General features: G+C 27.6%; 1 protein-coding gene across 1 annotated transcript in view; it reads left to right on the top strand.

Moving 5' to 3' along the window:
- Positions 1–27,384, top strand: part of LOC101240185 (uncharacterized) — an 87,350-nt gene that overhangs the window by 1,139 nt on the left and 58,827 nt on the right. Inside the window, exons 2-13 of the mRNA XM_065799159.1 lie at positions 7,336–7,410; positions 7,598–7,725; positions 7,951–8,077; positions 20,978–21,037; positions 21,654–21,725; positions 21,855–21,935; positions 22,103–22,180; positions 22,264–22,317; positions 22,563–22,610; positions 22,757–22,813; positions 23,374–23,432; positions 24,585–24,779. Of these exons, the coding sequence (XP_065655231.1) occupies positions 7,336–7,410; positions 7,598–7,725; positions 7,951–8,077; positions 20,978–21,037; positions 21,654–21,725; positions 21,855–21,935; positions 22,103–22,180; positions 22,264–22,317; positions 22,563–22,610; positions 22,757–22,813; positions 23,374–23,432; positions 24,585–24,779 (1,034 nt within the window). The remainder of the gene's footprint in view (positions 1–7,335; positions 7,411–7,597; positions 7,726–7,950; positions 8,078–20,977; positions 21,038–21,653; positions 21,726–21,854; positions 21,936–22,102; positions 22,181–22,263; positions 22,318–22,562; positions 22,611–22,756; positions 22,814–23,373; positions 23,433–24,584; positions 24,780–27,384) is intronic.

Below are 27,384 nucleotides of genomic sequence, written 5' to 3'. Positions count from 1 at the left end.
ATTGTCTAGCTTCGTCTATTTTACAGAGTGTGGGTTTTAACTTATTTACTACACCAAGCAAATATCATAAAGGAATCCAAATAATACATCATTTTGAAAATATTGTTTAATTTACAAACCGGTCAGTAAATTACTGCAAAAAGGCTGCACAAACCAATTGGCATATCAACTTTGAATGTATTTGATATTTTTGAACCGTTATTACATTTAACTTGAAATTTTCCATAACGATCCAATTTTTTTAAATCGGACGGGATTTACCAGAATCATCTATTTTACAGACTAAGTTATATTATAATTACGCCATGCAAATATGCATAAATGAATCATGGAATCCAAATAATACATTTTAAAATTATTGATTAATTTACCAACTGATCAGTAACGTATTGCGTAAGAACATTGAAATCTGTCGAAATTATTCAGAATGACCTATTTAACAGACAGAAGATTCTTCAATAAAGTTAAAATTTAATTTTTAATGGAAATAACTTACAGAAAATGAATTTCTGAAATTTGGAGTACTTACAACTGCATCTAAAAATGTAAAAATATTATTATTAGAAACACAGATACACAATAACGCATTAAAAATATTTTGTTAATTCATTTTAAAAATATTTAAATTAAAAACATTTAAAATTAACTAAGTATAAAATAAGAAACTTACTCTTTAAGATTGTATATGTGAAAACGCCTAAGATAAAAAAAAATGAAAATAACATAAAAAAATGTTTTTATTTTAAAACTTATTTCTTGGCTTTTAGTGAATGATTAGAAGTAGTAAGTTTCAGTAACGAAACAAACTAATAATCATTTTTAACAATAGACACCATCGAGAAGGTAAGCCAAGTTGTCTATCAACACAAAACATCACAACAATAACATCACAATCACAAATCACACAGACCCTGTGGCACTAAACGCTCCTAAATCACACTAGTGTCACTAAGTAATGGATTAACTTTTAACCAAAACTAGTGATCATCCTGAAAAGCTTAAATGTGGCTTATTTTGCAGATGACATAAGAAACAAATGGATTTCGATCATCTTGTTTTAGAACTGACTTGCTAACTGTTACAGAATGGTACTACATAGCATTACATAGAGGTGGTTAGGCAAATTCTACTGCTCTGGATATCAAAGGCTTTCGATAAAGTCTGGCATGATGGACTTACCCATCTTTTTGCAATTTTTTAAGTCGTCTGTTAATTGTTATCTATCTATATAAACTTCGTCTTGGCTCTACCAGTAACTTCCAACTTTAAAAGTAGTGACCTTCTGATGCTTGCTCTACCCCTACTTCTATCCACAATAGTGAAATTGTTCCCAATCAAATTACTGTTTTTTACCTTCTGATTTAATTTTGAAAATTGCTAATGATGACTTTCTAATTGGTCTAATTATAAGCAAGGGTTTTTAATTAACAAGCAGTTTTTAATTAACTTCGTCTTGGCTCTACCAGTAACTTCCAACTATAAAAGTAGTTACCTTCTGATGCTTGCTCTACCCCTACTTCTATCCACAATAGTGAAATTGTTCCCAATCAAATTACTGTTTTTTACCGTCTGATTTAATTTTGAAAATTGCTAATGATGACTTTCTAATTGGTCTAATTATAAGCAAGGGTTTTTAATTAACAAAGGGTTTTTAATTAACAAACAGAGTCTTTAATTAACAAACACTTATGCTCTCTTTTCGAATCTAATAACTTACTTTCTGATCATCACTATGGATTTCGCCTCATTTTACAGCTGATACTACCATTTATTCCTGCCTTGATAAGAACGCAACACTCTCTGGTTGCTTGAAGGGTGCATTTGAGCTTAAAAAGGATCTCACTTCTGCTACAGCATTAAGCTCACAGTGGCTGGTGAACTTTAACTCAAAGAAAACTTAATTTTTTTCAGCTAATCGTTATCGCCATAATCTAGATCTTCCTATATTTATTAACAGTAATATACTCCATGAGTCATCTACCCTTCGTCTTCTTGGATTAACTCTTACTTCCAATCTTTCTTGGAAACTGTATATCAAATCCATTGCAAAATTAGCATCTGCTAAGGTTGCATTTCTTTATCGAGCTCAACACTTTCTTACTCCGGATTTTATTCTTTATCTCTATAAATCTCAAATCCTTCCTAGTATGGAATACTGTTTACCTATCTGGGGCGGATCTTCCAATAATGCCCTTTCTCTTTAAGACAAGGTTCAAAAATGAATTGTAAACATAGTTGGACCTGCCCTTACAGCCAACCTCCAACCATTATCACATCATTGTAATGTTGCTTCTCTTCCTCTTTTCTATAAATATTATAATGATCACTACTCTAAAGAGCTAGCATCTCTTGTACCATATACTAAAATTCATTGTTGTGTTACTTTTCATTCAATTAAGTCTCGTCCTTTTAATGTGACTAAAATTGTAATAAAGTTGCAAAGACAAATAAATTTCGAAAAAAAAAAAAAAAAATCAAAAATAAAAGAGAAATGTTATTAACAAAACCTCAGATTAGAGGGTGACACAAGTTTATTAACAGAAATAAAAAATAAAAATAATTATAGAATACCAAGACCTGCCGCTGTAGCCAACCATTGTCGCATTGTCATAGTGTTGCTTCTCTTACTCTTTTCTACAAATACTATAAAGGGTGATGTTTTAAGGAGCTAGTGTCTCTTATGCCATCTGCTAAAATTCATTTTTGTATTACTTATCATTCAATTAGGTCTCATCCTTTTACTGTGACTGTCCCTAAGTGCTACAAAAATTCTTATTTGTGTGACTAATCATTCAGCATCTTTTTACTGTATATGTTCCTTCATGGTCTAAAAACTTTTTTTTTCTTTAACAAAACACTAACTGATGCAAAAAACACACAAAAAGATATAACAGAGCAAAGTTTATGAAAATTACGTGTTTTTTGTCAAACGTCAAATGTTTTTTGTTAAGCCGTGGAATCGCTATCTAAGCACGTCGAAATATTACGCAGAAAAAATTTAGTTTGTATGCAGCTGTTGTATGCACATATACACATATATTTATATTTACATATATATATATATTTACATATATATATATATATATATATATATATATATATATATATATATATATATATATATATATATATATATATATATATATATATATATATATATATATGTACTTATGTATATATATGTATATATACATATATATACATATATACATATATATGTATATATATATGTATATGTATACATATATATATATATATATATATATATATATATATATATATATATATATATATATATATATATATATATATATATATGTAAATATGTATATATATATATGTGTATATATGTATATATATATGTATATATATATATGTACATATAAATGTATATATATATATATATATATATATATATATATATATGTATATATATATGTATATATATATCTGTATATATATATATATATATGGATCTATAGTTTGTTGTCTTTGGGAAGAGCGGAAGGAAAAAAGTGATTCTTACGCCAACACATACGTCTTTTTTAATTACTTTTGACTTTTGTCCAACATTTGCGTGTTGGACGAAAGTAAAAACCATTAATTTAATTACAAATAAATGGTTTTTTAAAAAAATCACAAAAATGCAAATTTAATAGATCAGAATGTTTTAAAAACATTCTGAATGTTTTTAACAATATAAACAATGTTTTTATTTTTATTTTTTTTAATAAAATGTTATTATTTTTAATTTTTTAAACAAAATGTTTTTTTTTTTTTTTTTTTTTACTGTAAATCATGCGCGGAGTGTTGCTACATCGACTATCTTATAGCCTGACTCGCAAGGGAGTGCTGCTACATCGACTGACAAATAGCCTGACCCGCAAGGGAGTGCTGCTACATCTACTATCTTTTAGCCTGACCCGCAAGGGAGTGTTGCTACATCGACTGAGGGTTTGGTTGGGGCAGGCAGACTCTCAATTAATAAAAAAAAATAATTCCGTTTTGCATTTTAATTTTTACTTTTTGTCAACAAAATATGCAAAAAACTTTCGGACAACATCTACGGGTTGTATGTGTGTATATATATATATATATACAGTGGCGGCCGGTGACAATAAACTTTGGTGGGGCCAGGAAATATTAAATGAAAAATATTGCAGCAACTTGCTGTCAATATAGTATGGTTTTATAGTATTTTATAGCATGGTTTTATAGTATTTTTGATTGCTTGTTGATTGTTCATGTAGCTGTAGAGAAGCTTTGGATTCTTGATGGCTCTTTTTACTAGATAAAGCTTAAATTTTTGTGCCACTTTTTTAATGTTGTCTGCTACATTTTTGCAAATCATTTTCTATTTAGATTTCAAAACAGGGTTTTTCCATTGACATGAGCAGTTTTTATCTTATTTTAAATCTTAAATTTTGTTTGCTTTTAATAAGAAACGTTAACCTAGCATTAACCCATGGTTAATGCTGGTCTAATTTTTAAAGAGTTTAATGTCTTTTTAATTGGAGTGAAATGATTACAAGCCAACTCAGTATTGTATTAGAAACTTTCACAAGATGTTGAGAATTCTTTGCTAATTAAATATATATCAGAGGTGACCGGCTAATTTGTTTTACTAAAACAAAAATAAAAAAAGTTTTAACTGATTTTTTTTATATAAGGAGAATAGTAAATTATTCTTTTTTTTTTTTGTTTTGTCTTAATAAAAATATTTATACAATTCTTTTTTTTTATTTAAATAGGTATATTTATATGTTAATCAAAATAAGAGTACATAAACAAATAAAAAAACAATAATATAAATAAAGGTTAGTCCATTCTAAAAAATTGTGCTGAATCATCCCAATTTCTCTTTTATTCAAAAATCATTAAACTTATCTTCCTTACCTACTATGTGGAAAAATGCTAATATAACACCAATATTTAAAAGATGCGACACAAATATCACTTCAAGTTATAGACCTGTGTCTCTGACATCAGTTCTCTGTAAACTTTTAGAAAGATCAATTCACAAGATTATATTGAACATCTGAACAAATATGATTTTATATTTGTCCCACATAAATTATTAATTAAAAAGTTAGCAGCCTATGGCATTTGAGGGAAGTTGCTAGCTTGGATCAAACACCGTTTAATCGGTAGATAACAAAGGGTAATTATGGGTGAAAACATTTCTACTTGCTTTGAAGTATTTAGTGGAGCGCTACAAAGCTCTGTACTGGGTCCATATCTTTTTATGATATACATGAATGATTTATCTATCCTATTAACTTCTTAATGCAAATTATTTGATGATGACAGCAAATTAATTTCAATTATTGATAATGATGAAATTGTTTTAAAAGTAGCAAATCAACTTCAAACTGACATTAATAAAGTAATAAACTGGTGTAATATATGGGGAATGAAACTCAATAAATGTAAAATCATGCACACCGGTACTTAAAATATACCATACAAGTATACTAGTAATGACACAGATGGAAATTATGAAATTAAAGAAACAAAATTAGAAAGAGACTTAGGTAAATATTAGCTGATTTAAAATGGCATAAGCAAGTAAAATCAGCAGTTGCTAAAGTGCAAAGGTCACTGGGTTTGATAAAATGAACTTTTACTTATTTAAATTCGGACATAGTTAAGTCATTATATTTTACACTAGTGAGACATCACAGGCTTGGACAGCATTGGCGTGCGATCGCATGCTGTAATTGACAACGATTATAATATTTTTTCTTTACAATTTGACCATGACAGTATTAATCGCTGATTTTTTCTCAAGTTTTTATTTTGCACAAAGGCTTTGAATAAATAAAAAAAGTAATTATAGTGATTGTTTAAAATAAACATATTTTGTGTAAATTAACAAATGTTATGTTTAAATTTTATTTATGTAGGCATGTTTTATGATAAATTTAAATATAATAATTTGTTTGAAACTATTTAAAAAACATTTTTTGTTGGAAAAAATAAATGTTTATACAATTTAAAAATAATATATATAAAACTTTTTAGTGATTTCAATAAAATTTGTTCATTCATTAACAATCATTAAAAGTAATTTGTAAAAGCGTTTTGCGTAACTATAATTAAATGTTTCAAAATATAATTTTTTTATCTTTATTTATTATATTATAATTTATTTTAATAATAGAACTATTTTAATTTATTATTAAATGCAACTAAAAATGTAATAAAAAGTAATTTTTGCTTCGAGTTTGAGTTTTTTGAGTTTTTTTTTGGTGCTTATATATTTTCTTTTTCGTAAGGAATTGTTTTCGTTTTTCATTATTGTTTTTTCTTTCTAGTTTAAGTTTAGCTAGTGTTTCTTTTTTCAGCGCATTTCTAAAATATTTAAAAATCATTCAAACATCTAAACAGTCATGGTCAAGTTGTCAAAAAATAAATCATTTTTGTGGTCAGCAATAGTCCTCGATCGCACACTATTCCTATCCAAGCCTGACATCATCTTGAATATTCAGTACCAGTTTGGAACCCAACTCTAATCAATGATATAGTAGGACTTGAAAAGGTTCAAAAAATACATGGACATCGTAAAAGAATTGAACATGAAAAATTTAAGTGTTTTTCAAGAAATGACTTTTTCAACAATAGAATAATTAAAGACTAGAATTCTTTGCCAAACTATGTTATTTCTTAAGTCCGTAAATTGTTTTAAAACTAATTTATAACATTTACAGCTGTTATAGCATCACAGTATGCTCTGCAACAATGTATACATTGTTGTTACAGTAAATATATTATTATTATTATTATTATTATTATTATATATATATCTAAGGTGACATTGTTTGCTGATTATGCTACCATTTATTCTTGTCTTGATAAGAAGCCAACACTCTCGATTGCTTGGAAGGGGTATTTGAGCTTGAAAAGAATCTCACTTCTGCTACAACATCGGGCTCACAGTGGCTGGTGAACTTTATTTCAGATAAAACCCTTTTTAATTTTAGCCAATCGTTATCCCAATAATTTAGATCTTCCTATATTTATGAATGGTAATGTACTTGATGAATCATCTACCCTTCATCTTCTAGGATTAACTCTTACTTCCAATCTTTCTTGGAAACCATATATCAAATCGATTGCAAAATTAGCATCTGCTAAGGTTGCATCTCTTTATTGTGCTTGACACTTTCTTACTCCGGATTCTTTATTTCTATGAATCTCAAAACTATCCTTGTATTGAATACTGTTGCCATATCTGGGGCGGATCTTAAAAAAGCATTTTATTTACAATTAATTTAATGGTTTTGGCCATGTAATAAACCATTTGTTTATATTTAAACATAAATTTCTTTTTAGTATATTCAAGATTTTTATCATGAAGATCCAAGCAGCTATCAAAATGAAATAAATCAAATAACCCAATTAAGAAAGGTAAAAATTACCTAAATAATTTTCGTTTACTTTGTTTTCATTTTCTCTATTGTATTTTTGTTTTAACTTACTTTGCATACATTACATATTTAATAGTTTTTAATACTAGAGTATTAGGTTCAATTATTAAGTTTTGTTTCTTAAAAAATGATTTAAAATAATGTAAAAAACTTTCGTAAATGTTTAGAGTATTTCAAACATCCCACATGATAAACAAGGATGCAATATTCTCCACAAGTATTATGTACAACTACAATATCTACTTGCAAGATTTCCGATGCGAGAAGGTGGTGTTGCTTGTACAACTTTTATTTGGTACTTTTTTCATTTAAAATTATGTTAAAATGTTCTTTTTTGTTTTTTGTAATTTTCTAAACAAAGTTATACACAGCTGTAATAAAAAAGAAAATGTAATAAAAAATAAAAGTGAAAAAACTCAACTAGAATAAAATGAATATTATTGTCATCTAAAATAATTTTGAAGTTTTACTGTTGATGTTTTTCATGACTTTTATAATATACTTTAATGATGTTTCTCAGGTATGATGTTTACAACTTTGAACCAGTGTCCTACAAAGATATAAAATTTGAACAAGCTTGTGTTTTGTATAGTTTGGCAGGCCTAAATTCTCATATTGGTTCTAATGAAAATCGTTTGTCTGATGAGGTATTTTTTAATAATATTTGAATTTTTCTAGATGAAATCAAATGAAAATAGTTAATATAATGTTTGGTCTCACTAAGACTTTATATTGATTACTTTACTTTTTTCACTGTATTTATTTTTCAGATGTATTTATTAATATATATATATATATATATATATATATATATATATATATATATATATATATATATATATATATATATATATATATAGATATATATATATATATATATATACAGGGCTTGTGATGAAGCGAGCGCGATCGCGCTCCGCTCGTAAAACGCGCCCGTAAACGGTATTTTCAAACGTTCTAAGCGCGATAAACAACGCTCGTTCAGCTTATAACAAGCATATAAAATAACGCTCGTCCAATAGTTCGGGATTATTTATTTTATTTTCATTAAATATTTAAAAAAGATTTTTTATTAAAGATATTCTATTATCAAAGCACTAATATAAAATATAAAAAGCACTACGTCGTTCTCTTTTGCACTAACGTAATGAATGAGCAGTTTGAAGTCGTTAATAGTTACTAATTTCAATAATGGAATGTGAACGTGGAAACACAATGTAAATACAAAAATGCGCAAATAAAATAAGAATAGAAAATTAGAAAACCATTATAAGAAAATTGAAACTGCAGAGTATTTTTAATCTTGTGAAAATATCAAGTAATATTTTTTTGATTTATTGTTTGTAATATTTCACACATCGTTTATAATAAAAATAAATATTAATAATAGAGTAATTTTTAAAATTAGTTTTTGTTCATAGTGTAGGTTTTTTATTAACTATTATTTATTTTAACTCAAATTTAAAACGATTCTGTTGTTTAAAATGTTCGCTATCACATTCGAAAAGGAAACAAAGTAATGATGTCAACATTTATTAAATGGAAAGTTATTATTCTTATTTATTATTATTTCAAATTATTCTTGTGTTATTTTTTTAAGATAAAAAAAACGTAATTTAAAAAAGAAATTTTAGAAAAAAATTAAATAATTAATTTGAATAAAAAATATCAAGAAATATAAAAACCATTAACCGTTAATTAAGTTTACAGCGTAACATTTTAAAATAAACATATCAAAACAACGAAGCAAAACCAAGTCACTAAATTATACTTCAATACTTAAATCAATAAGAAGTTGCGTTTTTGTTTGATATTATTTTTTTATAACATAAATAGTTAAAAATAAAATTGCGATCTGACAATATACAAGAAGTTTGGAAGTATAAAAATCTACTTCGTTGAAGTAGTTTCATGAGTGATACTAATTCAAACATTTTTCGACGAAAGAATTATGTAACAAATAAAAAAAGATATAAAAAAAGAAAACAGCTTTTTATGAGCATCGCGTTCAGCAATTTTCATGATCGCGCTCGCCGACGTTATCTTGAGCGCACATAATCACGCTCGATGAAAACATATTTTAATTTTACGAGCGCGATATAACACGCTTGACGATTTTCTTCATCACAAGCCCTGTATATATATTAAACATCTTCACTTTCAACAAGGCTGCAAGCAACCACTATTAGACTAGGAGGTTACTGGGAGAAAAGATGAATAGAGAAAAAGTTTTAAGAGCAAAATAACGATTGACAGATGACTTAAAAGATTGCAAATTATATGAATCAGGAAAACAAGATGAAGGAATCAAATTCCAAAGAACTGATTTTCGAGGAAAAAAACTAGATGAATAGAAAATTTTTGGAGCACTAGTCACAGTAAAAGGATGAGACTTAATTGGATGATGAGTAACATAAGAATGAATTTTAGTAGATGGCACAAGAGATGCTAGCTCTTTAGAGCAGTGCCCATTATAGTATTTATAGAAAAGAGAAAGAGAAGCAACATTATTGATAATGGTTGAAGGTTGGCTGCAAGAGCAGGTCCAACCTCGCACCCCTTCTTTATCTATTAGGCTGGCACAGATGTATTTTTAATACATTGTTTCCAGTTTAGGATGTTGAATGCTGGATCTTCTTGACTCAATGCATGGGTTTTGCTTGTGTCTCAGTTTTTATGACTAGGCAACTCATTCTATTATCTCCTAATGAGGGTACAGCTCTAAAACTCAGTTTTATGGTTCTGAGGCCGGCTGGTTTCCCGAACACTGTGGTAGCTCTCAGAGAGGCTGATTCCATCAACAGCTGAAAAATATCAAAGTATTAACAGTGCCATGTTGCGCATGGATGGTGTCCCTGTTTGTACTTTTGTTGTGCATTGCGGAGGCCACATTTGGAGCCCTTTGTTACGGCTTAGGGTTTAATAGTAATAATGAGACAATTGCTTGGGCTATTAAACAGTGTTCTAAGTACTATCTATGCTTTGAGTCAAGTTCTTCAATCTAATTTAAAAATGAATAAAGTACCAAAAACTATAAAACACAAAAAACCATCATCATCACCAAGTTCTCTAAACCTATCATTCACTAATATTCGTGGTCTTCGAAGTAACTTTTCTTCTGTTGAGTCTTATCTCTTGCAAAGTTCACCAGACCTACTTGCTCTTTGTGAGACTAATTTGAGTTCAGCTGTCTTATCTTGTGATCTTAGTGTTGATGGTTATCTTCCTCTAATTCGTAAAGACTCCAATAGTCACATGCTTGGCCTGGGCATTTACATTTGTAAGAATGCACCCATTTGTCGTGAAACTAGGTTTGAATCCACACACTATTCTTTTATGTGCTTTCGTTTAGCACCACTTCACTCTATTGCCTTTCTTTTTGTTCTATATTGCTCTCCTTCATCTCAAGACTGCACACTTTTTGACGTTATTTCTGATCATATTGACCAAGCCCTCTCTCTTTATCCAACAGCTAATATAGTTGTTTTTGGTGACTTTAATGCTCACCACTCTTAATGGCGTGGCTCTAGTGTCAGTGATTCGGCAGGCATTAAAGCCCACAACTTTTGCCTTTCTCAATCCCTAACTCAAATAGTCAACTTTCCAACTCGCTTTCCAGACAACCCGAACCATTTACCTTCTCTACTCGACTTATATTTTGTTTCTGATCCTAGTCAGTGCTCAGTTTCTCCACATTCACCCTTAGGTGCTTGTAGGTCAAACCTCTTACAACTACGGTAAAGCTGACTGGGATTCTTTCCGTGATTTTCTTCGTGATGGCCCTTGGGTAGAAATCTTTCGTCTTCCTGTCGACAAATGTGCTTCTTACATAACTTCGTGGTTTCAGGCTGGCATGGAATCTTTTATTCCCTCTCGACGATTCCAGGTCAAGCCTCACTCTCCTCCATGGTTTTCTTCACACTGTGCTGCTGCGATTGCCAATCGAAACCATTACTTCCATATTTATCAGCAAAACAATTCTCCAGGAAACAGGCGTCTGTTTATTACTGTTAGAAACAATTGTAAAAAAGTTTTGTCTAACGCCATAACCCGCTATTCTCAGGTCATGAAATCTTGTATCTCATCTCAAAAATTAGGCTCTTGTGACTTCTGGAGAATCTTTAATAATATCAATAATAAGGGCAAATCTATAATTCCACCTCTCTTGTATGGTTCAGACTTTGTCACCTCACCTAAAGACAAAGCTGAATTGTTTGCTAAAAACTTTTCATCAATATCATCTCTTAATTCCACTAGTTGCTTTCTACCTGATATTGCCAACAAACAGGTTGATCCATTGCTTGACATTCATATCACTCCAGCATCTGTATCTAAAGTGATTTCCTGCCAAGACTCTTCTACAGCTTGTGGCCCGGACAACATACCTGTTATTGTCTTGCAGAAGTGTTCTCCGGAGCTGTCGTCTATACTCTCAAAACTATTCAACAAGTGCTTATCAGAGTCTTGCTTTCCAGCCTGCTGGAAAGCGGCATCTGTTATTCCTATCTTCAAAAATTCTGGATAGCGATCCGATTCGTCTAACTACCATCCCATAAGTCTTCTTCCTATCATAAGCAAGGTTTTTGAATCTTTAATTAACAAACACTTAATTTCTTATCTTGAATCTAATCACTTACTTTCTGACCATTAATATTCGATTTTGATCTTCTCATTCTAGAGCTGATTTGTTAACAGTAATAACTGACAGGTTTTATCGTGCATTAGATAAAGGTGGAGAGGTTAAGGCCATCGCTCTCGACATTTCAAAAGCTTTTAATAAAGTTTGGCATGCTGGTCTTTTCCATAAGCTTTCTTCTTATGGTGTATCCGACAACATCTTTAAGATCATCGAATTCTTCCTTTCCAATCGTAGCATAAAAGTTGTCCTCGATGGACAACACTCTTCTTCTTATTCTGTAACTTCAGGGGTTCCTCAAAGTTCTATTCTTGACCCTATACTCTTTTTAATCTACATTAACGATCTTCCACATATTCTCTCATCTAAGGTGGCATTGTTTGCTGATGACACTACCATTTATTCTTGTTGTGATAAAAAACCAACACCCTCTGATTGCTTGGAGGGGGCATTTGTGCTTGAAAAGGATCTTACTTCTGCTACAGCATGGGGCTCACAGTGGCTGGTGAACTTCAATACAGATAAAACTCAATTTTTTTCAGCCAATCGTTATCGCAATAATTTAGATCTTTCTATGTTTATGAACGGTGATGTACTCGATGAGTCACCTACTCTTCATCTTCTAGGATTAACTCTTACTTCCAATCTTTCTTGGAAACCATATATTAAATCAGTTGCAAAATTAGCTCGTCACTTTCTTACTTCGGATTCTATTCTCTATTTCTATAAATCTCAAATCCGGCCTTGTAAGGAATATTGTTGCCATATCTGGGGCGGATCCTCTAATGATGCCCTTTCTCTTTTAGACAAAGTGCAAAAACGCGTTGTAAACATAGTTGGACCTGCTCTTGCAGCCAACATTTAACCATTATCATATCGTCGTAATGTTGCTTCTCTTTCTCTTTTCTACAAATACTATAATGGGCACTGCTCTAAAGAGCTAGCGTCTCTTGTGCCATCTACTATAATTCATTCTCGTGTTACTCGTCATTCAATTAAGTGTCATCTTTTTACTGTGACTGTTCCTAAGTGCTCCAAAAACGCTTATTCGTCTAGTTTTTTTCCTCGAACATCAGCTCTTTGGAATTCGCTTCCTTCATCTTGTTTTCCTGACTCATATAATTTGCAATCTTTTAAGTCGTCTGTCAATCGTTATCTTGCTCTAAAATCTTCATCTTTTCTCTTTCAGTAACTTCCAACTTTAATTAGTGGCTGCTTGCAGCTTTGTTGGAAGCGAAGATGTTAAAAAAAACAAACTTAAAGTTTCACAATAATAGTTTTTTCTTTTTTCTTTTTGATTAAAAAGTTGCTCTGTTGTGAGGGTTATACATAACAATGATAAGTTTCTACTAAAGTTAAAGTTACTAATATATAGTTACTATAGTTACTAAATTTTAAAATAAATATAACAATTTTCAATAATTATTTACAAATGGTGTAGTATTTGTAACTTGATCTTTTATTAAAACTTAAATAAAATAAAATAGTTTTTCTTACCGTAACTAAAGCAGTATAGGCTTATTTTATTCAATTTTTAATCAATATTTTACAAATATTTTCAAAATTAAAGCAATAGTAGTTGCGCTTAATCGCTTATGTCTTGTATTCGAATAATTATTGTATATGTATAAAAAAAAACTATGCGCATTCAAATCCTAAAGGTTTAATTAATGTGATTAGTAATATTTTAGTTTTTATTTTGATTTAAATTTAAGCATTTATATTCATTTAACTTTTACTTAAGGTTAATAAATTTCACAGTGCTTTATGATTTTAAATAAAAATTTTAATAATGATAATAAGACCTTTTAAATAAAAAATATAATTACGATAAACTTATTGATTAAATATATATATATATATATATATATATATATATATATATATATATATATATATATATATATATATATATATATGTATATAATAAAAAAATAGCGTAAATTAATTACATTTACTATGGGTTTTTTAAAATATTATAAACATTAAAGTCGAAAAATAACTAAAACTTTATAAAATTTTTACGAAGTTATTGTTATCGTTATTTTTATTATCATTCTCGGAAAGAATATAAAGGAAAACAAAACTTTTTAAAAAAGTATTGATTATGATTTTTGGCTTTCTTGAAGTTAAATAAATAGCAAGCAACAGATCAAAAATTAATTCATTCAAAAATTAAATTTGCACAATTACTATATTGTTATTAGGAAATTTTTACTTTTGTTCATTTTTTATTAAAAACATTTAACCCTTACTGTTATATATCATTATCTTATATAATTGCCAACATGCAAAAGTGAACTATATTTTAAAAGTATATTTTAAATATATATATATATATATATATATATATATATATATATATATATATATATACAGTCGGAACTATCGATTGTTTCTAGTGCAGCATCAGTGCCCTCCATTGATTCAAGGCGAACCCCCCTGCGTTTATTTAGGTATATATTGAGGGTACTATTCAAAATATCATCTCGTTCTTCTACGGTAAAATTTGGATCATTCCCAGTTATCAATATTGCGTCTTCCATTGTCTGGTTGCTCATTTTTAAACGACGATCTCTTAGTATCAGGGTTAGTATACTGAAAATCCGTTCCACAGACGAGTTTGAGCAAAAAATACACATTATTAGTTCAACAAGAAGAAGAAGGTTTGGGAAAGTTTTTCTATAATAAACAAAAGTTTTCTCCCATAGCAGCGCCGTTGTAACTTCTTTATACTCTGTGTTTATTAATAATTTAAAAGCATTCCATTCAGAGAGAACCATTTCAACTTTTAATCCTGCGTATTCTAAAGGAATTTTAAATTCCCTTATTAATAAAGAGATGCTAGCATTGCTGTACATATTATCTGCTGTCCAAAATTAGGGATCCAACCAACTCATTGATTCAAAGACCGTGTTTGACAACGAACTAAATCTATCGTCTATTAATGGTTTAATGATGTTGACTGCAGTTTTTCTAACTTCTATAGCAGCATTAATACTATCAAAGTTAATGTTAGTCATATCGTAAAGCTCAATGTCAACAAATTCTGCATTTGTTTTTTTTAACTCGTGGCCATCTTTGAAATAAGAAGAAACAAGAGTAGTTGTATCATCTTTGTACTTGATTCTAAATTTTAGTAAATATGAATCAAGTATATCGTCTATTGTTTCATTACTTAATTCCATCAAGTAATCCTTAGTTAGATCTGTGGCTGGTTTTACCTCGTGCACCATCAACGTTTTTTTTTCGAAAACCAATTATAACGGGCTCAATTTCTCTAAGATGTCTAAGTAACCGCAAAACATGCATAACAGTCGGTAGTCATGCAAACGTTTGGAGATTCCGAAAAGTTTAGCGCGCATTTCTGCTGTGGTATTGCGATTGACAAGTGCGTTGTCAAAGCCTACAATAATTGCAGGCCAGTTATGTACCAATCTTGTCAATCCTCGTCTTCTGTGACTAACAAAGCGCGTTCCTGATATTTTGGGCAAGGTGTAATATGTAATATTTAGTGCCTCTGCTGCTTTTTTAACTTCACTTTTTAATTTTCCAGAATTGCGAAATAAATGGAATATGGTAGTATAAAATTGATCACAATCTCTATATTGAACAATATTTCTTGCACTATCTTTAATTGCCAGTTCCAAACGGCGGTTCACGCAGTGCATTTTAACTAGCCATGTTCTGTTGTTTTTCATTTGAGTTAAGACCCCATTATACATGCCTAAGTTAATGCTAGCTCCGTCAGAAGTAGCGCTGACAAGTTTATTTTTATATGCATCTGCAGTTAAAGGAATATTTCCTGATTCATTAAAAATGCTGTCAATAGCCTTTTTAATGGTATTAGCGTTCACACCACCCAAACTGTTCATCTCTAGTAAAGATACTACAAGATAAGCAGGTATGCCATCTCGTTCAACACGAACAAGAACCAACTCTTTCTCATCCTTTGTTTTTCGTGCTTGAGAGCCATCAGAAAGTATGGAGAAAAAGTTTTTCTCTTTAACAATTTTAGCAATTTTTTCTTTAATGGCATTAGCAATGCAGGAGATATATTGGCGTGCTAAATATAAAAGAAAATTAATTTGATCTTTGTTAATTTCTTAAATAATACCAAATTAATTTAAAAAATGAATTACCTGCTCGATTGTGGCCTTTTCCTTCTACAAGTTGCACACCATTAAGTCTTTGGCATTTGATAAGTACTTCAAAATGACTATGGGGCATGCTTGGTTTTAAAGCCATTTCGTATGCTGTTTTTATCATCTTAAAATACGCTTCACGAATGTTTTGCTTATTATATAAAGAGTTCTGGTTATCTGGATTTATAATGTGGCCTATTCCAGTTTCTTCAGTTGGGTTTCTCTTATCGATTTCCAGCGCCAGTTTATGGATACGACCTTCAAGATGACGATCAATCTATTTTTAAAATCAAAATTTAAAAATTAAAAACTTAATATAAAGACAAATTTATAAATTATCGCGGGAAAAATATTGTACTAAATATTTGTGAATAAAGTAAGTAAAAACTTAGTTGAAATTATTTACTGTATTTGCAAATTCAAATGAGCTTTTAGTTTTAATCTTACCTGATGTTTTGTTACCACACTAGTTCCCTCAATAAACGCCTGCAAAGAACCAACCATTACTCCTCTAACTGAACGATCACTTAAAATAGCAAACTTGTTTCTTGCGCAAACCTTACACCATATTTTGATAACTAATCCGTTTTCTTCAGTGTAACCAATAAATTCCTTTTTCCCCCACAACAGAAATGTTTTTAAGCTCTTTGATATTGGCTTATTAAATTTAATTATTTTTGCCGCCGATGCCATTTTTAAAACCTTCAATACTTAAACTTATATTTAATTTTTAATCTGTACAAATCTTCCACTCGCTGCGAAACGCTTTAATAACCTAATTTCTTTTGTTTATGAAATTATAACATTGCATTGTAATAATGTAATAATTGAAAGAATTCGCTTAGTAAGAACTATTTCTAATTGCTTTTTTTTTTTTACTAATCATTGCTTGAAACGATTGAAAATTACTATTTTAAAAAGACTTTAAAATAGATTTAGTTATTAAATATTTATATATATATATATTTAAATATATGTATATAATTAAATAATATATATAATACTCTTGTTTATTTATTAAATGGTCGTTAAAAGTGATTTGTAAACGTGTTTCTGAAACTTTTATAAAACATCACAGAAGATAAAAGTTAATTATTTGAAACGTAAAAACGTAACTTAAAATAACTATCGCCTCAAGTTCGATTTTTTTTAGTTTATTTGAAGTTTTTTTTATCTTTTTCGTTAATATTCTTTTTTTTTTATATTTATTTAATGTTCCTTTTAATTTAGTTTTGTTAATATTTGTTTAACCCATTTCTCAACTGCTTTAAAAAAACCTTACTTCATATTGTCAAAAACATCTAAGCAACCGTGGTCAAATTATATAAATTTTTTTTTTTGTGTGTGGTCAAACAAAGCGCGTAATCGCACGCCATTCCCGTCCAAGCCTGTATATATATATATATATATATATATATATATATCTATATATCATGATAAATTACTATAAAATGAAAAATCTTTCTGTTTTAAATTAAGTACTTAGCATACAACAAATTTTTTGTTTCTTTGCAAGCTAAAAAATTAGAGGTTTTTCTCGAAAAATGATGCCATATTAGTTAACAGATGCATCAGTTGTTTCATCAGAAAAATATATTTTTTATAATATACAGTGATATATTCTAAAATAATTGCATCATAAAGTATTTAGTATTGTTTTTTGGTTATTAGGAAAATAAATATTAAAAAAATGCCTCAGGTTTTCCTCGAAAAATGAGGCCATATTAATTAACAATGCATCAGTAAACTAAAATTTTGGTCTTACTTTTTTTAATGAATTTTAACTTTTGAATGGTAAAAAAAAAATTAAATCAGTTTCAGATTTAAAGTGTTGCGCTAGACGAGTAAAAAACGCAATTAGTACGCACGACAAGGAAATGAATTAAGTTAATGAATTAAGAATTAAATAAATTTTTAAATGTGAAAAAACGTGTCGTCATTAACAAGCAAGATCATTCATTCAAAAGTTGAAAAAAAAATTATTTTTAATTTTTAATTGACGTCAGTTATTCTCCAGTTAAAATTGTTCAATACGTTTAATAAATTATTTCATTAATTTATTTTTGTTATTCAAAAAATCTTTATTTACATTCTTGCTGTTTATCTTAAGTTAGGAAAGTTACAAATAAAATTTGCATATTAATAAATATTATAATTTAAAATAAGTTAATAACGTTTTTATATTAAAAAATTTATTAATAATTTCGGTAAAATATGTTAGCTGGTAAAGTAAACCGAAAATAACAACAAAAAAATCAAAAATAAAACATGCAATGAAACGTATTATATATTTTATATTTGCGTAAAACATAAACGAACATAATTAAATAATATTATAATATTATTAATTATTAACAATATTTACAATAATTACAAAAATTATTATTTATTTTTAATTTACAAATACAAAATTTACGTAGATATTTAATGTATATCTGTAAATTGAAAAAAAAAAAAAAAATTAGTTTTTGTATTTAAATATATTTTTTTACTTAAATACTTAATTTACTAGATATTTAAATATGCCGATTAAATTTAGTTGATGCCCTCATTTTAAAATACTATAGCATCTGTATGATATTTTGTTGACTATGACATATTTCCGTTAAATGATCAGGTCTGTGAATCATGAAAAGACGAAAAAAATAAAATGATAAATTTTGCGTTATCATAAAATATAAATGTTTGAAGCGAAAAAATTCAGACTGTAGACTCTTTTTTTTTTTTTTTTATCTTTTTAAAATCCCAATCGCTTGTCTAAATTCGAATAAGAATTTAAATAAACACGATTTTTAGGTAAAATGAACATCATTAAAAATTTGATCTGTTTCGATCGTTTATTGGTGCTTGTTCTTGATTGCAAGTTCTTTTTTGTTCGGAATTCTTGTATTTTTTGTAAAAATTGATAGAAATATTGTATTTTGACAACTATATAAAGCTAATATAGGTCAGAAACGATTAGAACTAGGATCTATAGAAAATTAAGGCACTTTTTCAAAAGATTTTTAACTAAATTTAGTTAACGCCGATGAGCGAAAGTTATCTAAAGACTCCGAAATATTATTCTTTAAATTTATTATTATGGGTAGTAAAAAGGATTAGAAAATTATATAAAAAAGAGAAAAGTTTCTTCAAATATTAAAAAAACCTGAAGCAAAAAAAAAAAAAAAAAATCACATCTACAGCTTTTGTTTGGACATAATACGCTTATAAAATCATGCTAATTTCAAATAAGTTCGAATAATTTGTAAATCGCCTTAACTACACCGAGTATTTAAATTAAAGTAGCATTATATTTGACGGAAATTGGCGAGCCAACCAAGTTTTTCAATTAAAAGTTATTAAAATTTCGGAAACTTTAATTTAACTTTCATTTAAAAGCTATCGATTTAAATAAGTTTTTTAACTTTTGAATGTATCTATGATAAAAATTGTAATATAAAATATGATGAACAATAATACGATTACCTATGTAAGAAAGTTAAGAAAAATTTTTTAAGTATTTTAAAATTTTTAGTTTTAAAATGTTAATGTATTTAAAAACTGAAACATTTAAAATCTTTCCATATAATTAGGGTTGCCAACGTCTGGATTTTACGAAAATTAAAATTTTACGGATTTTAAAAACCTGTAATAATTTTTTTTTAGTGTTTTCCTTCGTAAAAGCCGTAAAATTCTGGCATTCCTACGTATAACGTATAGTGTTTTTTATCGACTGTCGTTAATTAAAAAGTTGTTTTAGCAAGTTAAAAAGTTACAAGAGGATCTTGGAAATCGTCAAAAATGTTTTGTTAAAAATTAAATACTATTTAGCATTTTTTTTGCATTTATAATTTAAAAATGAAAATAAAAATGACAGAAGACAATATATGTAACTAATCGTTTAAACCTTTTAAAACTGTATTTAAAAGCGATGTACGCAATTAAAATAGATCAAAGTTTCAATGAATAAATTTATTAATTCATTCATTTAAAAAATTGCAAAAAATTGTCTTTTGTTCTTGTTTTCTCTCTACTATATTAAACAAAGGAAATAAGCGATTTAAAAATGAAAACTGACGAAGATTGCTCAAAATAAAACAAGTTGAATAATTAGAATTAAACATTTATAAAATATAAAAATATTCCTGAAATATAAAATATAAAAATATTTCTATGAATAACCCAGCAAAAATAGAAAATTTTTATTGAAACTTAATTGTTTCTAAAAAATTGTATCTACTTTTTTAAATGTCAGAATGTAATGACCTTTTTTTTTTTTTTTTTGGCAGCACCTAAATTCCCAATTTCGGTAAAACGCTGTATGAATTTTTTTCCTGGCTAACACCCTGAGTATATAAGATCAGTTTAATTTCATTGTCAGGACAATAAAAGCATAAAGATTAAAATGAATATATATAAAAAACACATAAACAATATTAAAAGTCAATTTAAATAATTCTAGAAAAAGCAGTTTTAGGAAAAACATGAATTTTGTATGTAAAATGTGTATAAAGTAACACACATATATATCTGGACATATATTCAAATATTTTTGTGCACTTAACCTTGCATGAAATGTCATTGAAGACTGCTGACACTGATGAATTGCAGTGGGTTTCAGTACACATATCAACTGAGTGTTGAGTGTGAAAAAAAAAAAGAATTTTTTGCACATTTGAGTGTGAAAAAAAAAAAGAATTTTTTGCACATTTTATGTTGAAACATAAAGTGTGCAAAATATAAATATCTGTTAGAGTTTAACTATTTTATTTGTATTTACTTAGAGCTTAAGAACTGCTTGTACACATTTCCAAACTGCAGCTGGAGCATATCAGTTTCTGAAAGTAATTGTTTTTAAAATATTAATTTCTGTTATACTTTTAAATATAGTTGTAGCCACGTATATCTACCTCAAAAACTAGATTTAAATTTAAAGTTGAATTTTATATTAATTCGTTAGTGTTTGGAAGCATGATGATGATTATAATGACAATGATGATGATCATGATCATCATCATGATCATTGTGTCATATCATATCATCATCATTGTCACCATCATTGTCACCATCATCAAATCATCACCATCATCATCGTTATCATCATTATCATTGTCATCATCATCATTGTCATCATCATTATTGTCATCATTGTCATCACCATCGTTGTCATCATCATCATCATCATCATCATCATCATCATCATCATCATCATCATCATCATCATCATCATCATTATCATTGTTGTCATTTTCATCATCATCACCATTGACATTGTTACCATTATCATTGGCATTGTCACCATCATCATAGGCATTGTTATTTCCTTTCTATATTATAAGTTTTTAGGTGCTGTCTTTGTTTTGGCTTGAATATGAATGTTGTAAAGTCAATTTTGATAGGAAACTATTTTTGTAAAATAAAGTTGGTTTAAATCCTTAAATATAATTTGAAAAATCTTAGGAAAATTTTTCTCTTGGAGAATTTACTGATATGTCTGAAGATATTCTAACAATGAAGTATAATGTCATGCTGGTACATATTTATTTATGGACAACATTTATTTATAACTTATAAAAAATTCTATCTTTTTTAATATAATTATTTTTTGTATTTTATATTTTAATATATATATTACAAGAATAATTTTTTTGTATTATGTAGGGGCAAGCATTGGAATGCATTTTAGAAAAATCAATACGTGATAATCGTAATGCTTTACTGGTTGCACGTGTCTGCATACAGGTTAAAAATCAAGTTATCAAGTTGTAATGTTTTCCTCAAGTTATAATGAATTTATAATTACTAATCATCAAACATTTTAAACTATATATTTAAAATGTTTAATTTTTATTTATTATTAGAAATGAAATCAAGTATATTAAGCTTATTGTATAGCTATTTTATTCTAGGTTGTTGAGTATTTTGATGATGCTGCAAGTTTATTGGATAAGCCTGGTACATCAGAGATTGCATCTTCTACAAGAAAGGTTTTTTGTAGAGCTTCTAATTTATTTACATTATTAACTTATGTTAAGAATCGTTTTTAACATTATGTGCAACCTTTATTTAGAGTTGGATTAAACATTTAAAAATAAAATCATTTTCTTATCATGCCCTGGCTTATGTAAGTTATCTTGTGTCAGTTTATTACATTTGAAACTCAGTAAACTTATTTCCTTTTTCGTTTTTAAATGCTAAATTTTGACGCAAAAAATTATAATGATGACACAAATAATAATTGTAAGAAAACAATAATGATAAAATATTTACTCCCACAGTTTACAAGTTTTTACAGGTTATTATGTACTATATGGCTTGTTATGCACTATTATGTGCTATATGTATATTAAACTTTTTGTCTTACTATAGACTTACATGTCAAATGATGCTTCAGAAAAAGAGATGTATGGTGCAAAGGTAAGCAATTTAATTTAAAAGTTTTAATGAAATTTGACAAGTTAATATTTAAACCAAGCAACTCAGTTATTATTTAATGTTTCAAAATGGGATTTAATATATTTTGTTATAAAATCAGAATTTTTTCAATGATCAAATATGTATAGGTTTGTTACTTGCAAGCTGCTTTAAAGAAAATCACGGAAGCTACCAAGTTGCTTAAGGTTTTATATTTAAAGTTTAATTTGACTTACCACTTTTTATCATTTGTTTTATCAATTTAAAAGCTTGTTTTTTATTTTTTACTAATTTTTTACTTTATGTTGTATTTGACTTGACATGCAAATAATGGCTAGTGTCAGTTTGCACTAATAGTTTCATTATGCAAACTAAAGTGTAATCAAAAAAGGGAAGATTGTAAAAATAATTTTTTTATAAGCTCCTTTTTCTGTTATAATTTTAATATCTATGAAAGTTTGTTTTCATTATTAAGTTTTTTTATAACAGTTAACTGTATTATAGCTATGTTTACACTATATATATAGCATTGCTATGTTTACACAATATTTATAGCATTGCTATGTTTACACTATATTTATATTTTTATACTTTGAAGTTAATATCCTTTAGTAGAACGTGTTTAATGCTTGTTGTGAGACTCTCTGTAAGTTCTCTGGCAGCTTTTCTCATGCAAATAATAGTCGAGTTGTTGTATAATATTTTAAATTAGTTTTCATATTATATTATTAATTTATAGTAATGAAAAATAATTTTTTTAATATAGAAACAACCTATCCAAGTTGTGGAATCAGTGCAATTTATGGCAGATGTTGTTAACCAAAAGTAAGCGAGTATTAAAATAATTTTTTTTAAATAAAATCATTATTTAGTGGATGCATAACGTTTTATGTATTATGAAGGTATTTCTATAAATGATTTTTATTTTCTGATTAGAACACATGGGTCTCAGTTTTTTTTTTTTTGTTTTTTTTTTTGTTATTAAATTTTTTATGTATCAGTTTAGTTGGCAATAATGGCAGCAATACAATCATTCAAGCGGTTTTCTAGCTTTTAGATGTCGTTCTTGTTGAAAGATTTATTTTTGCCTTCAAATAAATATTGGTTTTCTGTTTTTTTGCTATGGCTGCAGAAGCAATTCAAAGACTAATTTGTGTGTGTGTTTTTTTCAATAACTTAAGACATGTTCAGATTTCTATAACTTAAGACATGTTCAGATTTGCAGTCTCTTTTTGATGAATCTGATTAATCTGGCAGGTAATTGCATATTTAGTTGCTTCTGAGTGCTTTCTTCAGGTGCTACTCTTTGCTGGCTTTTGACTTGATTCCCAAGTGAAATGGTGAGTCCATGTTTTACCCATAGCAATTTACAGACACAAAAACTCTGTCTTTTGCTTTCATGTCCAAACAATAATCAGAATAATCAGTTAGTTGTTTTTGTTTAAGTTGAATAAACGCTTATATTTGGAAAATAGCACTTATATTTGGAAAATAACTTTTTCACATGCATTTTCAGAGTTTTGAGTATTTTACACAAACATATGTTTGCATATAATATAAAAAACTTTGCGTTATAATAACTTTAGGGTTTAAACTGTCTTTTGTAACTTTGTGTGTTAACTTTGTAACTTTGTTGTTATTTATACAGCAGAGTTCTGGAAACACTCAGACCTTTTTAAAGTAGTAACAATAGAGCTATTGCTCTGCTTGACTGTATTTTTCCCTATTAAATAACAATGATAAATCACAATGATAAATCACAAAACTGGGAATAACAAAAAGTTTTCAGTTATTCACTGTAATTTCTAAACAAATAATTAAATTGTTATAAATATTTATGTGGATACTTATGGATATTTCTTTAGAGGGGTTATCTGGTGGTTAGGCCTAAGACCTTTTGACCCATGTGTTATTTTACAAAATCATGTAGTTTTGTGAAATTTTTAAAATTCTTTTTTACTTAAATATCCTTAAAAGGTATGATGCTGCAAAGAAAGATAACGATTTTGTTTATCATATGTTAGTACCTGAACTTTCTTCTATGGAAGAAATAAAGGGTGTTAACCTTATCAAACCAATACCGTTTCAGTACAATGATGCTGCTATTGCTGGTGTTGACATCTTTCACAAACTGGTCCCAATGAAGGCTCATGAGCTGTCATCTATTTACAGGTTTTTTGTATGATTTGCTTTAGTTATTAATTAATATTATTTTTCTATTTAAATAATATTTTTTTGAAGTTTTAAAAAAATTTAAAATGTTTTCATCGACATAAGCCTCTTAATTATTTCTATTTGTTACTGCAACATTAAAAAAATTCTTAAACTAGTTGAGTTTACGGGTTTTTTTTTAATGAAATGGTTTTGAAGTCAAAAACAATTAAACTAATTGAGAAAAAAATTGAAGAAACTTGTTTTAAAAAACAATTTTGTTTTATTTAGTTAAAAGTATCCCATTCTTTCAGAATTTTGGGATTTTTCATTTCAAAGGAGATGAAGCCCTTCATCTTAAATAGCTTTAGCTTGATTTGGGTTTTCCACTATCGAATTTTTCTCAAGTCAAAAAAAAACTTCATCAACAACTAAAGCAACACTTATATCATCATTTAAGGTTGAATTATATTTGTCTCATTCAAAAAATCTTTGTTGTAAAAATTCATTTTCCTGATGCTGAACATCATTTTCCTAGATTCTTTATAGTTTAACAGTAAGTATAACTGTTCTTAAGGTGTCCATATTATTGTTAACTTTTCTGTGTTCTTACTATTATTATATTTTCTAGTTGAAGCTGTTCGTTTAAAATTTTTCAAGTTTTTAGTTCTTTATGTTCTTAAATTTGTCTTTCATTTTCATGTAATCTGTTAATTCTTATGTTTTTTCTAGTATTTCTGTCCACAAATTTTCTTGTCTTTTCTTTTAGTTTGTGACTTAAAGGGATACCAAACCTCCAAGACATATGTTCATATCAAAGAGAATGATAAAAAAAAGGTTCAGTCTAAATTTTTTTGATTAAAACAACAGAATAAATGTATGCCAAGAAAAAGTAACTTTTTTTTTTAGTTGAAGCTCACCTTCTCAGTTTTGTTGTAGGTCAAATAGTTTTCATAATATATGCCTCAATCTACAGACGTGATAATTTATTAAAGCGCATTTTATTCCTAAAAGTTTTTGTGCATGATGTCGTTGATTTTTTTGTTTGTTTAAAAGATCGATTATGGAAACAAACAAAAAAATCAATGACGTCATGTACTAAAACTCTTAAGAAAAAAACTCGCTTGAATAAATTATCAAGTCTATAATTGTGGCGTATATTATGAAGACTATTTGGCCTTCAACAAAACAGAGAAGGCAAGCTTTGACTAAAAAAAAAAGCTACTTTTTCTAGGCATGCATTTATTCTGTTGTTTTAATCAAAAAATTTAGCCCAAACATTTTTTTGTATCATTCTCTTAAATTTGAAAACAACATGTCTCAAAGGTTTGAGATCTAATTAAGCTCTTTGCTTTATTGCAAATTATTTATTATTACTTTATCTAATGCAAAGTTGTTTTTATATGGAATGTTTTAATTGAAGCGTTTGTGATTTTACTATTAATCCCTTAAAGTTCTTTATAGAGAATTGTTATTTTTTGATTGTTCAAAGTATATTGAGTAAACCCTATACTTTTTTGTAGGTCGTAAGTTACATAATTCAATGTATGTACACTTATAAGAAAAAATAAAAATATTTTGAAAAATATTTTTTTTAAAGAAACATAAAATGTAAAAAAAGAACTTATTAGATTATTCAAAAAAAAGCAAAATCAAGAAAAAAATAAAAAGTCACTTACAATAAAAAAAATAAAAATTCAATGTAATTCCACAATTAATTTAATGGTTTTGACTTTGAGATGAAATTGAGAAGTTGTTTATATGTTGCAGTAACTAAATAGATATAATTAAGGTTGTAAGAAGCTGTGGTGCAGTGGTTAGAATTCTGGCTCAGAACCAATAGGTCTGAGGTTTGATGCAAGCTCTGGCCAGATAAGTGACATTTGTAAGGATGGAGTCGTGAACTTCCTAGTTAAATGCTCTTCTGCGGTGCTCTGTGATAAGATCATATAGACTCCCTTGAACACTTTAATAGCCACAAAAACAACAAAAAAAAGATTTTGTTATACCATAAAAGTCTCTTCTTGTATACTATTCATATATATATATATATATATATATATATATATATATGTGTATGTGTATACTATTCATATATATATATATATATATATATATATATATATATATATATATATATATATATATATATATATATATGTGTGTGTGTGTATATATATATATATATATATATATATATATATATATATATATATATATATATATATATATATATATATATACACACACATATATATATATATATATATATATATATATATATATATATATATATATATATATATATATATATATATATATATATGTATATATATATACACACACACACACATATGAACAGGCCTTGTTTAAAAAAAAAACATGCTTAACACATTAGCTTAATGTGAATTTGAAAATTCTCTTTATTTTTTTATTTTTTAAAAACTTTTTTAAACAACTGCAATATTATATATATATTATTATTTACCACAAAACGAGTTAAATAAAAGTTAAATAAATGTGAAAATGCTTTTATGTTTATTTTCATTCTTTTTTATTAAATAATTAAGTTTAATGTTACATTTTAAAAAATGTTTGATATAAACAAATTTCTTTCTTTTGACAA

Source organism: Hydra vulgaris, chromosome 06 (genome assembly GCF_038396675.1).
Source record: "Hydra vulgaris chromosome 06, alternate assembly HydraT2T_AEP".
Taxonomy (NCBI): Eukaryota; Metazoa; Cnidaria; class Hydrozoa; order Anthoathecata; family Hydridae; genus Hydra; species Hydra vulgaris.
The sequence above is the reverse complement of the archived record's forward strand: the minus strand, read 5'-3'. Positions and strand labels throughout refer to the sequence as shown.